General features: G+C 40.1%; 1 protein-coding gene across 1 annotated transcript; it reads right to left on the bottom strand.

Annotated features, from left to right (window-relative positions):
- Nucleotides 1-1120: 1120 nt before the first annotated feature.
- On the bottom strand, nt 1121-11319 carry slc16a1a (solute carrier family 16 member 1a). The gene is made up of 6 exons (XM_068712495.1): nt 10697-11319; nt 9554-9628; nt 5654-5923; nt 3264-3407; nt 2269-3042; nt 1121-2153 (listed from the first exon to the last, which is right to left on the bottom strand). Exons 3-6 carry the CDS (start codon nt 5868-5870, stop codon nt 1918-1920), a joined length of 1371 nt encoding a protein of 456 aa, XP_068568596.1. The 5' UTR covers nt 5871-5923; nt 9554-9628; nt 10697-11319; the 3' UTR covers nt 1121-1917.
- Between the last annotated feature and the right edge of the window lie 10371 nt (nt 11320-21690).

The raw sequence follows: 21690 nt of genomic DNA, 5'->3' as shown, positions 1-21690 counted from the left end.
CCTACCCCCCCATATAAACTATTGAACTACATATGTAGCCTATTGTGGGTTACGAAGTGTAAAAGTTAGTTGTAAAAAAGCAAATATTTAATGAGGTGAGGCCTGGAGGTTCATGATCATACATTCCTTAAGTGTCAGGCCATGTCACTTGAAAATAATCAATGTAACCTTGAGTAAAATCTAAAAACAGAAGAAGAGAAGGTTCCAGAGTCATTAGATGGTCTCATTAAACACATTGGGGCTCCTTGGTTCTTCCTCGTTTTTGGTTAGGGATTACTACAAGGACATGCATTATCCAAGGCAACAATTAAATGAAAACGTGAAATGCTGTCTGTGTCCCTGAAATTCCGTTTTTTTTTTAAAATCCTCAAATGGGGAAAGCATGACTGTTTAATGTTTAATATAGAGTGTTGCATCAGATTGAGTTTGCAGGTGATATATTTGTATACATTACTCGTAGGACCGATGCTCAGGTCGTTTTGCACCATAGTCTTGTCTAAGATACTACTACTGCCATTCTCTACAAACATTATAGCAACCCAAATTGCCATATGTTGTTATATAATTACTAGAACTTAGTTCGTATTAGGCAAGAGATACACTCTCTGGACTATTCTCTCAATTTCCACATTTTCTTAAATTAATTTATGCTGCAAGAGGACTTGATTAGTGCTGAAAAGCTGCTTCCTAATTCATAGACCTTTGCCACCAAGTGAAGCCTTGGTTCTGCTGGTTTAATGTCATTCTGTTAAATGAGAAGCGCAGTATTGTACCAATTTGTATCTTTGATACCAACAACAATACATAATCAGTTTTGCACATTAAGATTACAATGGTCAACCAGCAAAAAATAATGTCAGCAGTTATTATTGTCATGCAAATATTCTATTAAGCCTACTTTATATTATTTATTTATTTTGACTGTGGTTGTTATATAATGGCAAGAGCATAATTTGATAAACTGACTAAATGTTGTGGAGGCATTTGTCTAACAACACAATAAATATAACCAATAATCAAATTATTCCTCCAGCCAGTCTGTTTAATAACGGTTAATGGCATGCTACTGGTGTAGTTAGTGCTCTAAAGAACAAACATTTTTCTGATCCCAGATTTTTAAGAAACAGAATAAAGCCGACTTTCGTCTTCTTGTCGAATGACAGTTTATTGGATTTTATAACGTGTTAATATACAGTAACTTGCGGTCAGTGGCACATTTTTATATCATTGCAACAAGGTTTAACGCCCTCAGAACTATAGATAATTCCCATCATTCATCATCACAAATGGACCAACCAAAGCTTGTTTAAAAGAGAAATACTTAGATAATTAGTATGACTATATTTGTGGAATATATGACGTGAAAGTGGCACCAAGGATGTTTTCAAACCTTCTAAAAGTGCACAGAACCAGACGGTCCTTGAGAGCAGGAAATAGTTTTGTAGTGTGGCAAGCATGGTGAGGTGAATACTATACTATACTAATTATGCACTTTCACAGAGAGTGTTTGCAATTACTTATTTTCTTTTTTTAATTGAGCACTGCACTTTGCATGTTCCTTATTGAAAAATGTTATTATCTGAGCTCCATTTTAGAAGGTTAAAATACCAGAAATTGTGTGGTGCAGGAAGGTTATAGTGATACCACCTGAGATTAAAATAATTCAAAACAGCCATACAATATAAGTGACATAAGAACTTAAGCAAACCTAAATAGTCTACTCAACACATATAACAGTCGCTAAATGAATATCAGAAGTATTTTATGTGGATTGTTCATTAGAGTTTAAAGGGCTTGGTCTTCAAAAACAATTCCTTATAAAACAGAAGAGAACTGAAAATAGGTTATTTTCATGTATAAATGCCTCACTGACAAGATTCAATATAACAAAAATGTCACATAACATGGTACAGAATGTTAGACAGTGTCTTCTGTGTTCCTCGCCTCTGCCATCTCCTTGTGTCCAATGTCCCTGTAGGGCTTCTGTTCTGTGCTTCCCACCCTGGTCCTACTCTCCTCCTCTTCCTTCTCTTTGGCCAGCAGGTGATAGTTGAGTCCCATCCCCGCAAACAGGATGAAACTGGAGACGATGAGAAGGATGCCGCAGCCCTGGTATGTGTACCTGTAATCGTGATACACGTCTTTGAACTTCCCTGTGAAGAGAAAAGAGTCACATCGCATGATCGTTTAGTCACCGTCGAGACAAGGAAACAAATTAAAATAGGTGACGGTGAACTCGTTAGTTCATTTAGAAGGCGATGTACTCACCAAGCAAAGGGGGTCCCAACAACACAGGACCACACTCCACAATGGTGACCAGCCCGACGGCACTGGAGAAGCGCTGGGCTCCCACCAGGTCCATCAGGGTCTCAAACAGCACCGAGCTCAGCCAGCCGAAAGCAAACCCAAAGAACACGGCATAAATCACAAAGCCTTTGTAGTCTACCGACATTGGCGCTAGAAGGTGGCAAACACCGTTGTACAGCACCGAGGCAGCGAAGAAGTACTGTATTCTGGGCCGAATCCACTTGGTGTTCGCCACAATGCCCATTGAGGGCCGGGCGACCATGTCCACGAAAGCCAGCACAGACAGTAAGAAAGCCGCCTTGTCTTTAGGGATGTCTTTACTCTTTGCATAATTACTGAGGAACACCAGCGGCGCGAAGAGACCGAAAAACATGACAATGTTGCCCACAATGTAGAGAATAAAGCCCCGGTGCTTGAACAGAGAGAGGTCGATGAAGCTGTTAAAGGTCGACACTACAGTCCTCCTCTCTGTGCTCTTCTCTGCGGGTTTGGGTTTGGGTCCTATGGGACGCATGAGGGAACCAGCGACACAGCAGTTGAACAGCAGGCCGCCGAGGATCAAGAAGCTTCCTCTCCAGCCGAACTTCTCAAAAAGCCAGGTGTTCATAGGAGCCATGGTGGACAGGAAGACGGGGCTGCCAGCCATAGCGATGCCATTAGCAATGGGCCGCTTATTGTAGAAGTACTTTCCAATCATGGTGAGAGCAGGGTTCAGGTTGAAGGCTAATCCCAAACCTAAAATAATCAATAAGAAAAACCTGTGAGTGTATTTGACATCTAGTTGAAATAAAAGGGATTTGAGCATTTAACTGTTTGGAGATTACTTCCTGGTATTTTTACTTTTGAAGAACACTAGATGGCAACAGTGCACAGTAAAAAAAAAAAAAGAAGAAAAGAAAAAAAAAAGAAAGTGACTCATGACCAAACTTAGAAATATATAAAGTTAAATGATGTACCTCCCACCACACCAATACAAAGGTACAGTGCTTGAATCGAATTGCAGAAAGAGGCAGCAATGAGGCCCGTTCCAGACAGGCATCCTCCCGCTATCATAACAGGACGACTCCCATATTTATTCACCAGGATGCTGCTGATTGGACCTGAAAAGCAAAAACACACAGATATTATATGCTGAACGACGGTGATTTTCTATGTAATCGTCAATGCACAGGCCTCTATTTTACCACCAGAGGGCTCCAGTGCCACAGCTGTGGCTCCTGGAAATTCAAACAACTTCTGCAATCATTTTAGTCAGTGCTGCACTGCAGTAGATGTGTTCTCGTGCCATTAATAATGCGATGTGTCAGAAAAACCATGACGGCGCTAATGAAATAAGCATTTATTTGTTTCAGAGATTCATACAAATTGACAGAGGAATAATTTGTTGGTGGATTCTTCTTAAATGGACTCTAAATGCATTTGAAATGATTATTGGAAGAAGCTCAGTTTAGTTGAGTGGGTGGGTGTATAAGTGTGTGTGTGTGTGTGTGTGTGTGTGTGTGTGTGTTTGATTGATTGGGGGGGTTGAAGGGACTGGTGTGTGTGTGTTGAAAACTGGTATCTTATTACGTACAGTTTTTCCCAATTTTAGTACCTTACCTGGTACATTAGCTCCAAAGAAAAAGTGACAGAATGAGGTAACAGTAAATCAACTTATTAATATGCACGCACCTTGGATTCAACATCAATTTCAGGTAAAATCAGTATGACTTGTAAACAAATTACTAAAATGTGCAGAGGGTTCACGTTGCAAAAACACCATCTCCATCCTCAGCATCTAACAAGCGGCCTAAATGAGTATGAGGACCCACACGGAAGACACTTCTGCCTTCCTGCCAAATCCCTGAACGACCCAACGGACCTAAATAGAAACTGACAGTTTTTGTTTAGAGGTTGTCCAGACTCATTTGCCTGCACGGTGCAAGACAAAGGGTTTTTAAATTGTAATGCAGCCGGTCTCCACACTAACAATGAGTTCTTTCCTTCCGCCTTGCAGGAAGGGTTGCTCGGGATAAAAAGGTTGGAGACGAACCAATGTAGAATATTATGAATGTAATGAATCAAACATTGAAGGAGTACAGAGGTGTGCAACAGTAGGTTGTTAACGAACTTCTCCCGCTGATGTGCTCGGAATGTTTATTGTACGATAACAGACTCAGCTGTCATCTGCTCGCGGTGCGGACAAACATTCCATCACCTAGCTTTCAATTACCATGCATAGCTTGCTTTCATCTGTGTATATTTACATCTCAACATTTGAATGAATTAACAATGTTACACCTGAATATGCATGTTGAGTCCAATAGGACTCATAACGTGTCAGAACAGGCACATATCTCTCTTTTACAGCCTTGAGAAAAGGTGAGTAAAGCTAATAAACAGTGCTACTGAACACACTGAAGTGACAGACGAATGAAGAACAATCGGATGTTCTCATAGAGCAACTCTGTGACCTTTTATCACTGCAGGGAATGTGCTGCTGAACAATAAGCAGCATTGGTTCTATTAGCGTACTTACTTTGTACAGTAATGAGGGCTGAACTTGAACATGAAGTTTTACTCGCTTTTGACATGCAGTACTGTAACGCGCAACTTGCTTTTACACAAAACGAAGAGTAATATGTTCAACATTATGCAATACTAGCAATACAATACTGTGTCCACTTTTATTTTATTGCTTGCAGATCTTGTAAATATATTTCACAGAAAATGTGATATACAGTAGTTTTATACGGTGTTAATATTTTCCACTTCACATCACTTTGGCACACTAAAGCAACTTTCCAAAAACTTCCCAGAGATTAGAAAAAGATGCCCAAGTCATAATTTTTTCCCCCGGTTTATCACAAGAAAAGAGAAGTGCGGCGGTTTGATTTCAGAGCAGACGGTCTTGAGGGACAAGGGGAGCTCCTTTGAACTCGGTTCTCTCCGTGTTGAATATCACGCACATGAATGGAGCATTTCAGTCACCTGACTGATGAGATAATTCACCTCATCAGTGCAGGAACACGGCTCAAAACCCATTCATGTGCTCCAGACACAGAAAATGTTGCACTTTTGGTAAGCAAATGTTCAACAGAGGGGTTACAGTGTTATCTCAGTATGAAATGTTTGATTGACTATAACTTTGAGGATCTGTGGCCTCTTTGTGGACAGACTGAGGCTGAAAGGCTACAAAGCAAGTCTGTACCTGAGCAATGGGATCGGCTTTTTAACACTCCAGGAGTAAATCTTTTACAAGTTGCGCTAAGAGCCGGTGACTGACTCCATCTATAAATCGTCTTTATGTGCTGAATGTCAAGTGTGAAGCGACGTTCAACAGGTTGAATTCTGGGCCGTGGCTCACCTCCGCCGTACATGCACGCCAACATGATGGAAGAGATCCAGGATACCTGGCTGCTGGTCACATCGAAGATCACCTCGATCTCTTTGAAGAAGACAGTGATGGACTTGGGGAACGCGTAGGAGAAGCCAATAGAGATGAAGGCCCCGACCACCACCATCCATCCCCAGCCACCCTCGGGTGGCATGTAGCCTTGAGGACCACCGACGGCGGGCGCCATGTTCAGTCACAAAACCCCGCTTCAAATTTGACACGTTTTACAGAGACGAGGATCTGTTCAGGAGAGAACAAAACAGCAAAGAAGATAACTTTGGACCGGCTCACATAACTAATTCTTCTTTTTATGACCCTTCACAGCCGCTTAGATCCTCTGCTGACTTTAAAAAAATTTAAAACTATTACTTTAATAAGCAAATCGGCAGCTCAGCCTTCTTATACTAAAACTATTACCCTACTACCTACTCAAGGCAATAAGAGAGGGAAGCTCATTTTTAAAAGACAATTGAAAACGTATTTATTCCGTATTGCCTTTAACTAGCTATCGCTTTTCTTTTGTTTTATACTTATCTTTTACATGTTTTATTGTTCTAGTGCCTTCCTTTGTTTTATTGCTTGGTTTTATCGTGCAGTATTTGCACATTTTAATCTGTTTTTATATATTCTCTTGTTCCTTCACATCGCAGTAAAACACTTTGAACTACTCCCACCTGTATGAAAGGTGCCGTATAAATAAAGTCTATCAATATAATTATACGTGATATTTTGTCCTCAGCTTTGAAACATTTGACATCAACAGTGCTGAACATTTTTGTGTCAACTCTGTGAATGGAAAACGTCAGCAACAGTTTAATTTAGTACTCAAGAGGATCTTGTCACACATAAGGAGTCTTGCAAGTGGTTATGAAGCCGTTCATCAACCGATATCTAATTGGATAATAAAAAAGTGGTATTAAAGAAACTAAAAACATAATAAATCAATTTTGTGACAATTATAACATCAATGTTATTGCTGAATTCACAAAGATGTTTTATACTGGTGTCATAAAAGAAAGTAAAACTAAAACTTTTTTCACCAATTGGTTTAACATTTACTTCTCCGTTTGCCTACTTTGAATCCTTAACAGTTCACTTGAGGTGACTTCTGTAGCAAAGGTCTGCTAATATTGTTAGTTAGACTGTTAATATGTAGTCTGTTTGGTTACATAACAGCAGTTCTTATTGGCTAACACCTGCATGCCGACAAACCATCTCCATGATGGTAGAAAAAAATCACAGCTGTGATCTGTGGTTCAGATGGGATCCATTTTTACTATTTTCAAAGTTCAATGAATCTTCACTTTAGTTTCATTTCGTAATCCTCAAGGTGACTAATCGATTTCTTTAGCTTCCCCCCCAGTAAATCCCCTCATAACTCTTAGGTTCCTCCTACAAAGGTGTGCATGTTGTGATTCAATGACCATGAACAAATACCAGTTTAACTGTTGCTGAAGGTTTTTCATTTGCAAATCTGATACAAAGCTGAGAAGAGTTGCTGTTTTGAAAATGTTTCAAAGCTGTGGAGAAGAGACAATGAAAAAAAATGAGTGGAACGTATAACACAATTCCTTCTGAATAAGTGGAACTGTTTCCACCCTTTAATTCTTCTTCAATTATAGACACATTTATAAATCTTTTTAACCCCCAGTTGTCACATTGTTTGGCCTTTTTAAAAAATATTTCACCTCCTATGCAGAAGATATCTATGCTAATTGTTGTCTGTATTTTGTCTTTTTCCATCTGTCTCATGCTGTGTGCCTCATCTTCAGCACTAACTGACCAAACTTACTGTATAAATTCCCTCTCAACATGTGCAAAATGCAGTACATGCCCTCCTCTGACCTGTAAGTACCTCTGAGTACCTCTGCTTTGCTGGTGCCCGCATGCGTTTTTGGAAAGAAATCAGATTTGTTTCAAAATGTTTCCCCAACTCGATAAGAGAGAGTTTAAGATTAGGCATGCCGTTTCTTTTGGCCTTGCTTTGCTTTGAGTTGTTCTCTGCATGTATTTACTGAGCTCCCACTCGCTGAGATCCCACTTTAGAGGTGATGAAAAAGAGTCAAACAACTAACTGTATTGTCTACACAGGGGGGACTATCCAGAGAAAACATCGATCATAGCATGAACCCTAGAAGAATTCACACTGTTGCATAGCTCAGGGCTACACTCATGATATAGTGTTTTTCAGCAAAGTAGGACTTGATTTGGTTGATGAATTGGTTTAGTGCTCTGAAAACGTATTGGATGAGCCAATAGTAGTGAATATTTAATGTGCTAAAGAACTTTTCTTTTATTGAGCTGGGATTTTAGCTGCTGCTATGCAGCTGTAAATGTCCCTCCTGCATTATTCTACACATGTAATAGGTAATGGAGGTGAAATAAGAGCTTCTGCCTTTCACACAGATATTAAGGGTCACTTAGAATAATTAGATATTTGTTAAGAATTGTTAAGAACAACAGCTGATTGTCACAGGCCAAATCCCAATGTCCCCCTGTACGGACTCACGGACTTTGAGGCGCGCTCCCGCGAAGTCCGTGAGGGTTTAGGGATGTCCCACTGTCAGATCATCGAGTGTTTGAGGGTTCTCTGGCAGACATTTTGAGCCCTTTATGAACCCTTTCCGTAAATCAGCATGGTATGCTGACTTAGCCTAAGGGAATTACCCACACGTCATAGCAATGTGACGTTAAACACGGGGTAACCAGTGGACGCATGGAGACGTAAAAAAAAAAAAAGTAAACAAAGAGGACAGCTCACGTGTGTTCAGCCTGTCTTATTATATTTACACAGAAACATTAAGGGTTAAAGATGGAACAAAAAATAAACTGATAATTAGAGGACATTTATTTATTTATCCATCAAATATTTGATTTTTGTCATCGAAGATGTTTTGACAAAAACAAGTAAATAGATTATATGAAATTACCTCTCATCTTGTGAGGAAAGAGCCTGAAGACGTTCAAATCAGGGAGTACAAAGTATAAAATAAATACTCACAATTATACATCTTATTTGTTGTCGTTTTCATGGTAACGTGATATGTTGCAGCAAAGTGCTGTCCCATTCATATTTATACCATTTTGAGCCCTTGCAGCCTCTCACACTCAACCACTTACCAGGTGACGTCAATTAAGTCCTTGAGGGTTCAGGGCTTAGGGTTTACGGGGGACATTGGGATTTGGCCACAGCCTCCACATTTATAAGACAAACCATTACATACCAACAGATACCAACTGCACTAAGCTAGCAGCTTTCAGACCAGGAAAGGAAAAAGAAAAGCTTGCTAATGACAAAGACGACTTAAAAGAGAAAGTTAACCATTTGGTGAACTGTGCTTGTACTTGCTTAAAAAAGGTTGATATCAATCTGTGTGTTGAGTACTTGTTTGGGTAGCTAGCCAGGCTTAGCATAAAGACTGATGGTCGGGGAAAAACAACAAGCATTTCTCTGACCTAAGAAGGAAATACAACGTGTAATTTACATGTATTTTATTGTATCTAGACAATCTGTAACATCCTTCCACGGTGTTAAATGCATTCAATTAAAATGATTAGGTTGGTTAGAAATCACCACCGTCTAGTCCTGTTACAACATTAGCCTAATTGATACCTACGAGCTGTTGTTCCTCAACCTCCTCCTCCTGGTTTCAAAGAACATTCCTCTGTCACTGTTAATAGTTAAATATCAGTGGAACTCTCGTTTTTTTGTGTTGAAGCTTTGCTTTGTATCTATGTTGTCTAACAAAGGCTACATTAAAGTATGAACATGATTTTTGTGAAGTAAAAGTCTCCCACTCTGGAAACGTATGACCTGCACGATTACACGAAAGGTCAGCTGGCAGACTTTCACTGTCTGAAAATACTCACTGCGCATCCAGAAAGCGGCCTCTCAAATAGGACAGTGTGCCGGGCAAATGTTCTTAACTGGCTGCAGCGATGGCGCTGTGATTTTAAAGAATGAAAAATTCAGTGGTTGACTTCAGATGATGAATGGAGGAATGAGTTGAGACAGACAGGGCTCCGGATAAAACATCAAAACCACAGGAATAATGAATAAACCGGATAATTTCACACTAAGGATTGATCGCTTGGCTCTAAAATGGAGAGAAAAGCATCAAGCGATTGAGCGAAAAACTGTAAAGTTGATTCATTTAAGCCAGGTATCGGAGAATGAAATAAGTAGACATATGGGCAGAGGCATCTACGCTAACCCCCATCACATTGTAAAGATCTAAATAAAGCAGTCAAAGTGCCACTTGACAATGCAGACATTCCAGCACAAAGCAGGGTCTGTTCAGCAGAGAACAATAGAGACACAAGAGGAGCTGGTGTTACTGCAAAAAGAAACAATGTTCTTTGGAATTAATTTGACTAATGCGAGTCACTGTTTGACACCCTGAGCTTGTTATGTGAAGCGATGAAACCATGTTGCTTGACTTGACCATCATTAGCTGACGGACATCGGAGGCAAAGCACTGCTCCATATAGAAACACCATCCATGTGGTGCATTCAAGGCCCCCCACTTTTTAACATTTAACATTTCTTCTTCTTTATTTATTCAGATTTATTTTGTGTTTGGATGAAAAGTGAACCACACTGAATTAAACAGTAAAAATAGATGCTAAGATTGAATGGAATCACAATAGAAACAGCCGGAATAGTGTTGAATGAAGATGAAATTTTACATCTTTGGTTTAATGTTTGTGCTTCGAGCCAAAGAGTTTTCATTCATTCTCCCTGCAGCCATGCTCGGGGTCTTTTACGACCCCAGGTTTCTAATGCCACTTATTAGACCTGGTGAATTTGTCTGATTAATTATAAATGAGGGAAGCTTGTTAAATATTTGCTCAGGGAAATCACACACTGGCGTAGTGAGTACTGTATTGTTAGAACACTGACAAAGCACAAGTATCCGAATTGAAAATAGCCTACTTATGCCAGCAATTGCTTTTAAAGTGACGTGTGTTAGACGTTAGAAGTGCATAGTGTCTGTGTGTCAAGTGTCTTACCTTGGCAGGAGCTCTCCAACAGGGCCAGATGAGCTCTGCAGATAAACAGCGGTCTCAGAGGCACGTTAACACGCTGCAGACATCATTGAATGGGACTGAGCGTCTCTGAATATGCATGAAATGAAATAAAAATCGCTGCATATGTTTCACAGATACTCCAGACGTTATCTGTGGGTCTATATATCCGCTGTGACAGCCCAAATGTTGCCAGCGGCACCTCGGCCTCAGACTTCGTCTGACGTGACTTGAGTGAAGCTGAAAAGTTTAGTTCATTCGGTGGCCTGGATCAAACAGCTGGACGATCTGGACGCTGTGGTGCTAAATGTCGAGGTCAGTCCCGCTCTTATTGGCTGTGGGAGGCTTAGTCCCTGGCCCGTACAATACTTTCTCCACCCCTCCGTCATGTGCCGAGCTCACACGTGAGGTGAGAGTAATTCACTGCACGGCACTATAGCATGTGTGACCTGAGAGGGTATCAAATAATGTCTGCTCTCTAAGAGAGCTTTCTGAGACGCTGATTTCCTGAATTAGCTGATTTATCACTATTCAATTGAATATTGCGGCTATAACAAGTCCGGTTTACCTAAACAACAGACATTGTTAACCTCGTCCACCTGAAAGAAAGCTTTGTGAACTCTTCAGGGGTCAGAACTGTTTGGGCCTTTCTCCCACAGCTCCCCGAGGTGCTATTAATGAGTGCATAAGGGCTTGGGAAAGGAAAGGCCCGAGTACACAAGGTTATTGAAACAATGTGTACTTGCAAAGTGCCTTCAAATTCTTGACACAGTTGAAACATTATTTCTCTTTGTGACATGTTTTATGTGGTTCCCTTAATTTTTTTTTCCAAGGACTTTTATTGCTTCTCAAACAGAGGATGCAGTAGAGCACCACCTACAAATTTGTGTTTTTTTTCATGGGGCCGGTATTTATTCACAAGTGTGAAGAATGGAAATGGATTTGGGAACAACACGTTTGCACTCACTCAAACAAACACACACACACACACACACACACACACACACACACACACACACACACACACACACACACTTGCTTAAAAATTAAGCTTTTCTTTAAATTTCGAACTTCTAATATTCAAGCCATGGTAGCAGCATTGCTCTACAGGTGACAATGTTGTTCTGTCAGTCGGTTGGTCAGTCGGTCCACCACTTTGGTCCAGAGTGAAATATTTTAACAACTATTGGATAGATTGTCCTGAAACCTTGTACAGACGTTCATGGTCCTCAGAGGATGAAGTCTCCCGCCATTGGGGATCCCCTGACTTTTGCTGTCGCACCAGCAGCAGGTTGACATTTGTGGATAAGAGTGACGTTTCTTGACAACTCAGCCTCAGCTGCTCTGGCAAATAAAAGCATGCTAACACGCTAAACTAAGATCGTGAACATGGTAAAAATTATACCTGCTTCATGTCACCATGTAGGACTGTCATTGTGAGAATAATAGCATTTAGCTCCAAAGCAGTACACCCTCACAGCGGCGCTACCATGCTGCGGACTCAGTCTTGTTTGCTCATGTTAGCCAACTGGTTGCAAGAATTAGGAATGCAGCACAAGTTCAAACTTAGTATCTTGCTGTTGTTGGCACATCAGGGAGTGAGGAGTGAAGCCTGTAAAGTTGAAGTCAGCTTTTAAAATGAATCTTAATATTCTCTCTCTCGACCTGGCTGCACATGTTCTGAGGTCTGGTTCAGTCTGCAGCTCGGTGGTTAGGAGCCACTGCTGCAAACGACCTCATAACATTGTCAGAAGGATTAAAATTGATCAGCTCAGCTTTGTGAAACACAGCTCCTACACAACATAATGAGCTGCATTTACTGCTATACATTCTCAATCAAAGGAGAACATTCACAGCCAGCAAACACCAACTGTGTTCTTTGTTCAATACAAGAACTGCCTTGTGTTTACGCCATCCCATCAAGTGTATAACAGGCACCTCTTCTATTAAGATATTACTAAATAACTCTGATCTGCCATGTAATAAGAACACTAGGTCTCTCATGGTTAGTTATATTACAAAAACAACAACAGCAGTGTAACCAGGAACCAAGCGAACATCGCACCGCCTCCAGCTTCCACCGGACTGAATGTAATTGCACCTTGGCCCGCAGAACCGACACTCACAGGTCAAGAGTCAGTGGCAATTACCTTTTTGCCCAGGCATGGTGGTGCAGATGAAAGCGGCATAAATTCTGGCTTGGTGAACCAGGACAAAGAATGGGGTCTTCATTAAGGGTCAGGGTGAGGGCACTGTGTCGCAAAAGCCAATTAGTTCACACGTACAGGTACGAAAATATCTATTCCAGTTAGTGGCTGCAGTGACGAGAGAGCTTTCACCTGCTACAGCAGGGGTATTCAATTAACATTCCAATAGGTCCAGATTGAGAAAATCTCCTCGGGCAAAGGTCCGGAACATTACTTGCGCTATTTAGTGCTATATATATATATATATATATATTCAAGAAACCTAGTAGTATTAACAACATCTCTGTGTAGCCAACAACTGACAAATCAAATAAAGAAAGTACGCATCAATTATATTTTAACAATTATTATTCTCAGTTTTCAAATTTAACTGGATGGAATACATAGAAATACATAAATAAATGTTCTTCTCATGTCAAGTAAAATAAGGGCTGGATTAAAGAATAACTGACAAAACAGAAAGCTTTTGAAAAATGTGCATCTTAAAATAAAGTATACAAAAAATATTTCACTGAATTGCCCTGCAGCTTTAAATTCAGTTAATTTAGGTGTGAAGTAATGTCAATCAAAAACGCCACATTATTATATTTTTCTCATCTTCTAACAAGAGAAATTTGTGTGCATGGACTTTATCTGTGGTTATTAAACCACTTGTTTCGGCTCTATTCTCTCTGTTAACATCATTGTTGGTCAGTGAATTAACGTGTTAGCATTCTGATCATATTGGGCTCTTAGGTTGTTTATTATCTGTGACTTCATTTCAGATCTGAGTGGGTACGTTTGATCAAAAGAGTTGTGCTTTGTCTCGTAGTGGCACCTCACTTTATCGCTTTAATAATTGTCACGGTCTCTGAACATATGAGACACACTGGTTTTAAACTGGCCGTGGGAAGAATTCACCAATAAGAGTCTGTTCATTATTGGTTAAAGACTCTGGTCTCTCTGACCACTTTTCTCTCTTTGGAGAACGCCATGTGAAATAACTTCTCTGACTCATGTAAAAATTCTCCTACTCCTTGTTCTCATTCGTCGTCTCCCTGTATGTGTACGGCCAAATCCCATTGTCCCCCCTAAACCCTAAGCCCTGAACCCTCAAGGACTTATTAATTGACGTCACCTGGTAAGTGGTTGAGTGTGAGAGGCTGCAAGGACTCGAAATGGTATAAATATGAATGGGACAGCACTTTGCTGCAACATATCACGTTACCATGAAAATGACAACAAATAAGATGTATAATTGTGTGTATTTATTTTATACTTTGTACTCCCTGATTTGAATGTCTTCAGGCTCTTTCCTCACAAGATGAGGTCACTTCTCTATTTAGTTGTTTGTGTCAAAACATCTTCGATGACAAAATCAAATATTTGATGGATAAATAAATACATATATATATATATATATATATATATATATATATATATATATATATATATATATGATTTCAAGTTTATTTGTTCCATCTTTAACCCTTAATGTTTCTGTGTAAATATAATAAGACAGGCTGAACACACGTGAGCTGTCCTCTTTGTTTACTTTTTTTTTTTTTACGTCTCCATGCGTCCACTGGTTACCCCGTGTTTAACGTCACATTGCTATGACGTGTGGGTAATTCCCTTAGGCTAAGTCAGCATACCATGCTAATTTATGGAAAGGGTTCATAAAGGGCTCAAAATGTCTGCCAGAGAACCCTCAAACACTCAATGATCTGACAGTGGGACATCCCTAAACCCTCACGGACTTCGCGGGAGCGCGCCTCAAAGTCCGTGAGTCCGTACAGGGGGACATTGGGATTTGGCCTACATCTCACTCGAGTCAGGAAACTTGTCAGAATACCCATATTTGATTGGCTGAGCTGCATCACGTGATGTGATTTACGCCGCTGAACAAGTGCCCTAAAGGCTGAAAAAGCTGCGCCAGTTAAAATAAAAACGCTCCGTCAAAATGTAATAATTCTCAATTATCTATCGGGTTTAGGTCCTGGGTTCGGATACAATGGCGTGTGGGTCCGGATCCTGATCTTTTGAATGGCTTACTAAAGGACGTAATGCACTTATTAGATCCTTGAGAGTCAATATGACACACTCATCATCACACTGCGAGACAATGCACCTTTTTGGAAAAATTAAGTCTGTTTTATCTTGTGGCTCAAATACAGAACTATGGCTGGGTATCGAACCAACAATACTTTTTAAGTACTGATTGATCCAAAAGTACTTTTAAGCACCAAAAGTTAGCAATGACCTGCTGTGTCAGGTCTGGATTACATGTTAATATAATTGAGGAAATATCTGAATATGGTGGCTGCTTGCCCCATAATCAAACCTCCAGCTGTTTATTCTGGATAGTGTAATATTGTGTCATTACTTGGACGGCACAATACATGTTGCCTACTGTAACAGCTGCACATATTAATACTGTATACATCTTAGCATATTACATTACATTATATATATAGATATATCATCTATATATCTGCCCCTTACTGTATATTATATATATTACCAGCAAGAGCAAAAATAGCTAATCCAGTTGGTTATTTTCTGTGTTTACTTTTGGTCAGACTCAGAAACACGCTTTTAAATGAATTCTGTACAATTTTAAACTTTTTTTTGGACAACAAGCTGTGTGAACACATCATCGACATATGATCACATTTTATGTTGATATGGTGAACTTATAAGCAAAAAGTTGCCTATTTACACATTTAGCAGTTACAGAGCAACATTATCATTCATTTGGAGTCGTGTCTCTGACCACATGATGAATGTAGGTCCAATATTTACACATCAGTGCATACAGCATGAGCTATCGAAGAACAGCCACAATCAGGTTCGGAATTGTGTCACCACAGTGGTGGGTAAATGTTTGTACCACAATAGTCAGGGGTTGCAGCCAGAGACTGGTCTATAACATGCAGTCTCTTTATTTACGCACATTACAACCACAAAGAAGCAATATATGTTGCCTACAGTCCGCAAGCACATTTTCTCTGCGGCTAAAACCCATTAGCTTTGTGCTAACTACTGCAACATACAACAACAAGGGAGGGAGTTGTTCTTCTTCTAATACTTTTGCTTCAAATCTCTCTCTCTCTCTTTACTCAAAGGCACACAAACTGATGGTGGAAGCCGTACAACCCAAATGTCTACAAAAATCTTTACATCTTCAAACATTAACTTTATCTCTGTAGAAATTTATTTCAAATTAATCCGTTGAGAGAATTCACTTGAATTATCCTAAAAAATTAATTGTGTGGTCCCTGATAACCAAAGAAAAACAGTCAACAGAAGGAAATAAACCAAATAATAAAACATAAACCATCTTGTAAATATGAATTGATCTCTCTAACATGTAATAAAATCTCCGACAAGAAGGCTCGGAAGAAATTACTCATGTTTGTCCGTATAAAGTTTTTTTGCACCATATGCATTTTTAAGTGTGTCTAACGTTGCCATAAAACTGAGAGCACTTAAGATGATCTGAGGCTATAATGAATTTTACTTTATGTTTACACTCCTGCCTACTTTATAGATGAGATATAAGTAATGAAGTACATTACGCACTTATGCACGAATATGTAACACAAAAAGGCCAATTATTATTTTCATATTTTTTCTGGCCAAATTTATGAGAATAAGACCAGGTTGAAAAAACACATTAAGTGTTAAAATTCCTCAAAGTAATAACCGTAAAAGTAGTACTGTAGTACACCAGAAAGTAAACTAAAAACAGATCTAACCTACGTAGTTGGCTGATATTGAGAAGACATGCCCCACTGCGCTTAATGGTCTATTACTTCTTAATGGAGAAACCACTGTTTCACGACACAATGCAAGTGATTCAGTCCACTCAAACTTGGGCGGATTCAAAGATCTGGACCCCGGCACGAACAACAGCCGACTGATTGAACAATCAAAAGATGCAGCATGCTGCGTAATGACTACAACAGCTATAGCACTCATTACAGCACTTGTTTTCTAGATACACCATAGTGCATTAATGCCATTACACAATTGAATTTTTCTAATTTGCACTGCGACTGGGTGACAGTGCATCCTAATGTGACCAGCGTGCAGGTCTGTGCCAGCGCTCCTGCACAGACCTATTTGATCAAACAACAAAGCCTTTTCTGGGGGGGAGGCATCCCTCAAAGCATTCAATGCTTTGTTACATGTCAGAGCACATTTCAATGTTATTTTTCAGATACACATGGTGCGCAGTGATACACACCAATGGGCGCCACGAAAAGGTGGTCGGTGACAGGATCGGAAACTACAACTCTAGAGGGGTTCCTGATAAAGAACTCGGTCACACAAGCTTTATTTTGATCCTTTGTCTGTTTACAAGCCTCCTTCCCTTCCATCAGACATACGCAGAGTACACTTTCTCTTTTATGGAGCACTTCAAGCACTACTTTGTGCTGTCAGATCTCCGGCAACACAACTTCCTGTCATTAATGCTTCAGTCCACTAAAAGTTTTGACACAACCGAGGGCACTCGCATTCATTTACCGCTCTGGACTGATTTTATTCCTCCTTTACTCTCTTGCACCGGACTTTTCAGTCGTGTTTACAGTTTTCCGCGCAGGGGATGGTATGTTTTTATGAAAGTTAAGTATATTTCCATCTTAAAACACAATCTGTAAAAGGTGTCCTGTGGAGTTTTACACGCAGTGTTTCCATTAGCAAAGATATTTTTTAGAATATTTTTTACTGCCCAGAATAATGTAAAACCAGTGGCAGGAATGTGTCTTGGGTTGCATGTGTCCCTCGTGCACTATTCAAACAAAACCCACGCATAAAATCATTGCTCCATAACACCAGTAGTGGTAAAAAAAAATCTGGAGCAAAGGCTGTTCATCTTTGTTTAGTGACTGTTTTTTATCTTCAGTACGTTCTTTTTGTTGTGGTTATTTGTTACGTTATCTTCAATATCCTCTGTTCTTGCTCCAGTCTTATCTGTAACTGATTTCCTGCAGCTCAAACAACCTAATTTTTCCAGAGGGATCATTACAGATTAATCTAATCTAAAAAAAATAAAAAAGTCTTATCTAACCTAAAACACACACACTTTATGAGTGCTTTACCACTCATAAAGCACACCGATTTGTCTGGAGAGAAAAAAATGGAGTTATGACGAGTTAGAATAAGTTCAACCAACACTGTGGGGAATGTGCAGCCGAGTAGAGATTTGTCACACATCAAACACTCCTGTGGTTCCTGTGTCAACAGATGAAATACCGATGGCCGGGCATGTTCCGTCATCACAGGGCTGCTATTGTTTGATGAAGAAGCATTTTAGGAAACGAGACGAGGGCCGCTGCGATAGATGGCCCAGGGCAACAAAGTCCCTTTTGAGTTGTGTTCCCTGCTCCTTTTTTTGCACCCGAGCAAAATTATCTGCTTTTGTCTATGAACAATAACAACTCATTCTAGCTTTTATCATGAATCTTTCTAAAACAAAAGCAATAAAACACTCTCCCTCTTACAAACACATAAGCAATAAAACACACCCTTGTTTTAATTCATGCACAAAAGTGTCATATTGTTTCTGTAATCACTATTGCAGCCCTAAGACTACGCTGACAATATGAAATTATCACGTTTATGGGATTGCCTTTGCAACGTGCCGTTTTATAATCAAAACACGCATATGCATTCTAGAGACGGTTGAATTCCTTTAGGCTGTAATAGTACATCTAAACCCAGCAATGCCTCAGTTTGAAGCCATCCTATGTCATCAACATGTTGCTCTAACCCCGGTTGTGCTGCAGGAAGGTGGCTGTAGTCATTAAGGTGTCCGATATGTGATTGGAGCAACGGGGGCAGAGGGGTGGAGGCACGAGGGCCGGAGAGCTGGATGCGAGGTGGGTCGGCAGTAAGAGGAGAGCTGTTCAGCTACTTTGTCCAACAGCACGGAGAGCTGACCTTGAGGGGAATGGGGGAAATTGACAGCGAGGGGGAGAGAGCGGTAACAAGGGCCAGCTATATATCAGGGAGGCAATTTGGAGCGGTTTATCCGATGAGGGTCAATTCCTGCTGCAGTACCATAGATCAGAGTTTTCAAGCCCGAGCGTGCCTTCATCGGGAGAGGGTGGGATGGATCCATTTTCGAATGACTGAGCCGCTGATCAAGCCCCAGCAAATCATTCACACAAAACACAGACGACTGGGGTAATCATGAGGATTTGTGATGCAGGAAAGCGTGCATCAGTAGATTTATCTCCTGCTATTTGTGGCCTTGGCGCTCTGGCTCTGGTCCAAATCAAATCTTTTTGAAGAGCCAATTTCACAATGTTTCTTTCAATTATTTTACATATCAAGGACATGGACCAGGTTATTATCGAGAGGATACAGGCATTAATGTGGTTATTATTACCAGCATTAAAGCTGTACACGCTCATTTGTGACCAAAGCATATTCCTCCACTGTATAGAAAAGACATCAAAGATTTGCACTAAATCTGTCAGTGTTATGCTGGCGATGCCAAGAGAGAGAGTAATTTTACAGATGCCTGTACTCAATGTCTGACCTTTTCTATTGCTGCTTCTATTTTGGATCACTGTCTCTCTGCACCTCTGAGACCGGCCAGATGGCAGGTCTATTGAGTGATAAAATTTGAGAGACAAGAGCACTGTTACACCACAGGAGTCTTTGGCTCGTGCCCCAGCTTCAGTAAAGGCTGGAATGGGCACATAACTCCAGCATAACATTTGAATTCCCCTTCATTATCTCCTCCTCCTGTGTGGCCAACAGACTGAGCGCAGTTCATACACTCGGCAGTTCAGGCCAACATAATGAAGATGGTGACTTATATCAGACATCCACGTGCAGATTGTTCCAAACTGAATGGACTATGAATGGACTATTTTGAGAGAATTGAGACATTTCTAAAGTAAAATTATCATCGTAAAGCCAAATTATGAGACTTATAAAACATAATATATTAATACGGGGACATCTTGTGGACAAAGTTTATTTTACATGATGTGGATGTTCCAAACATGAAACTGGAGGCCTCAAAAGTCTATAAAATGAGAAAACCCTTCAATGTATATTTTAGCTTTTTAATTCTTCCTTTTTTTCCTACTCACAGTAAAATTCAGCACCACCTGCTTGTATGTGGGTAAGAGGATATAGCTTGGCCATTCATTCCCTTAATAAAATCCCCAAAGTAACCGCTAAAGGAGTAGTTTCAAGTTTCAAACACTTCTCCTTTAAATAGGTTCTGGTTACAGTTAAAGCCTGTCAAATAACTGTACTATTACTATTTTTTTTTAATTCATTTCTATTTTCTTTCACAAGAACTGTATGTATATCGTGTGTCGGCATATGTTGATTTGTGTTCCTGCTATTTCCCTGCACAATCCATCCAATAATTGTCATGACATGTCACTAAAATAAACTAAATAGAAATGTCAACCTGCTTGTGGCGGTTCAGGACAAGAGCCTCAGGGGGTCAGACTCATTAGGATTCATCCTCTGGGAACCATGAATGCCGGTGCCATATTTCATGTCAATCCTTTGCATCCTTGGAACCCTGCCGCTAGAGAAAATTCTCACAACAAAAAGAAATAAATACATAACATGTTTTACACCTTTCAGCAGCTATTTTAGTGAAGTGCCGATCAAAGCGCTGTATAGTTTTATACCCCTTTCTATCTTATTAGAATTCAAATCTCATCATCGTGTGTCTGCTTGGGTCAATGACTCATTCATTACGTGTCGGTTTTAACTGCATCCATTAGTGTCTTTGCAATGCCACGGCTGCATCACAAGCATTTACTCTGAGTTTAGTAAATCCATTTATCCATGAATTCCATGACTACAGAGCTTTGTCAGCTTGAAGACTGAAGTATATGTATGTATATATATATATATATATATATATATATATATATATATATATATATATATATATATATATTTAAACTGGCTAATGCCTAATGAAAGCCCAACAAAATCAAATCAAAGCGAGAAATGGTCGGCTGACTCAGGCACATTACCGTGGAGATCAAGGGAGAATATTTATGCAATGTGATTCGAGGTACAGTCGGTTCCTGCTTATACAGGATTTTCACTGTATGCCATCATAAAGCAGATATACTACACAGTCGACAAATGCACCTTATCGCATCTTATCTGTGCTCTGCTCATTTTCCGCTTGAGGAAGTTGGGAAATTGACTTAGAATTGCTCCATGCAAAGTAGCCGCACTCTCCACTCACATGGTTAGACACAGGGCATCAGAGTGTGGCACAGGTATGCACGGTTCTCAACGGGTGGAAGACCCAGAGCGTCCGTGCTGCAAATAAAAAACCATCAGCACTCCCTGCTCTCATTAATGTACTGAGGTTTGTAGATGAATTTGAGATGCAGCTTCTTTCCTTTGGAGGCGTATAAAAATGCTGCGTGTGCTCTAGTAAAATAATGGATTATGCAGCCAAAGCGCAACCTCGGTCTGCTTCTGAAACACAATTTGTTGACTATTTAGAAAGGATGACACAGGCTGCCCTTTTCTTGTACCTGTAGGTGTGCTTCCTTTTGATATAAAACACAATCTTGATATATTCAACCAATTCCCATGTTGCACTTCATTTGAACAGCCCACTCTTCACACCCTGCGCTGCAGCGGCCCGGGACAGTAATTTGATTAAAACCCTGAATGCATCAACACACCAGTTCCTTGTGCAGTGTGTGTTCTTTTCCTCTTTAGCTAAATAGCGCTAGCATGCAAAGCAGCCACATCCATCATAACAATTTTACATTTTTC

The sequence above is a fragment of the Cebidichthys violaceus genome, unplaced genomic scaffold (genome assembly GCF_023349555.1).
Source record: "Cebidichthys violaceus isolate CVI_PGR_0920_01 unplaced genomic scaffold, fCebVio1.0.p SCAF_17, whole genome shotgun sequence".
NCBI lineage: Eukaryota > Metazoa > Chordata > Actinopteri > Perciformes > Stichaeidae > Cebidichthys > Cebidichthys violaceus.
Note: the sequence above shows the minus strand (reverse complement) of the source record. Positions and strands in the feature narration are given on the sequence as shown.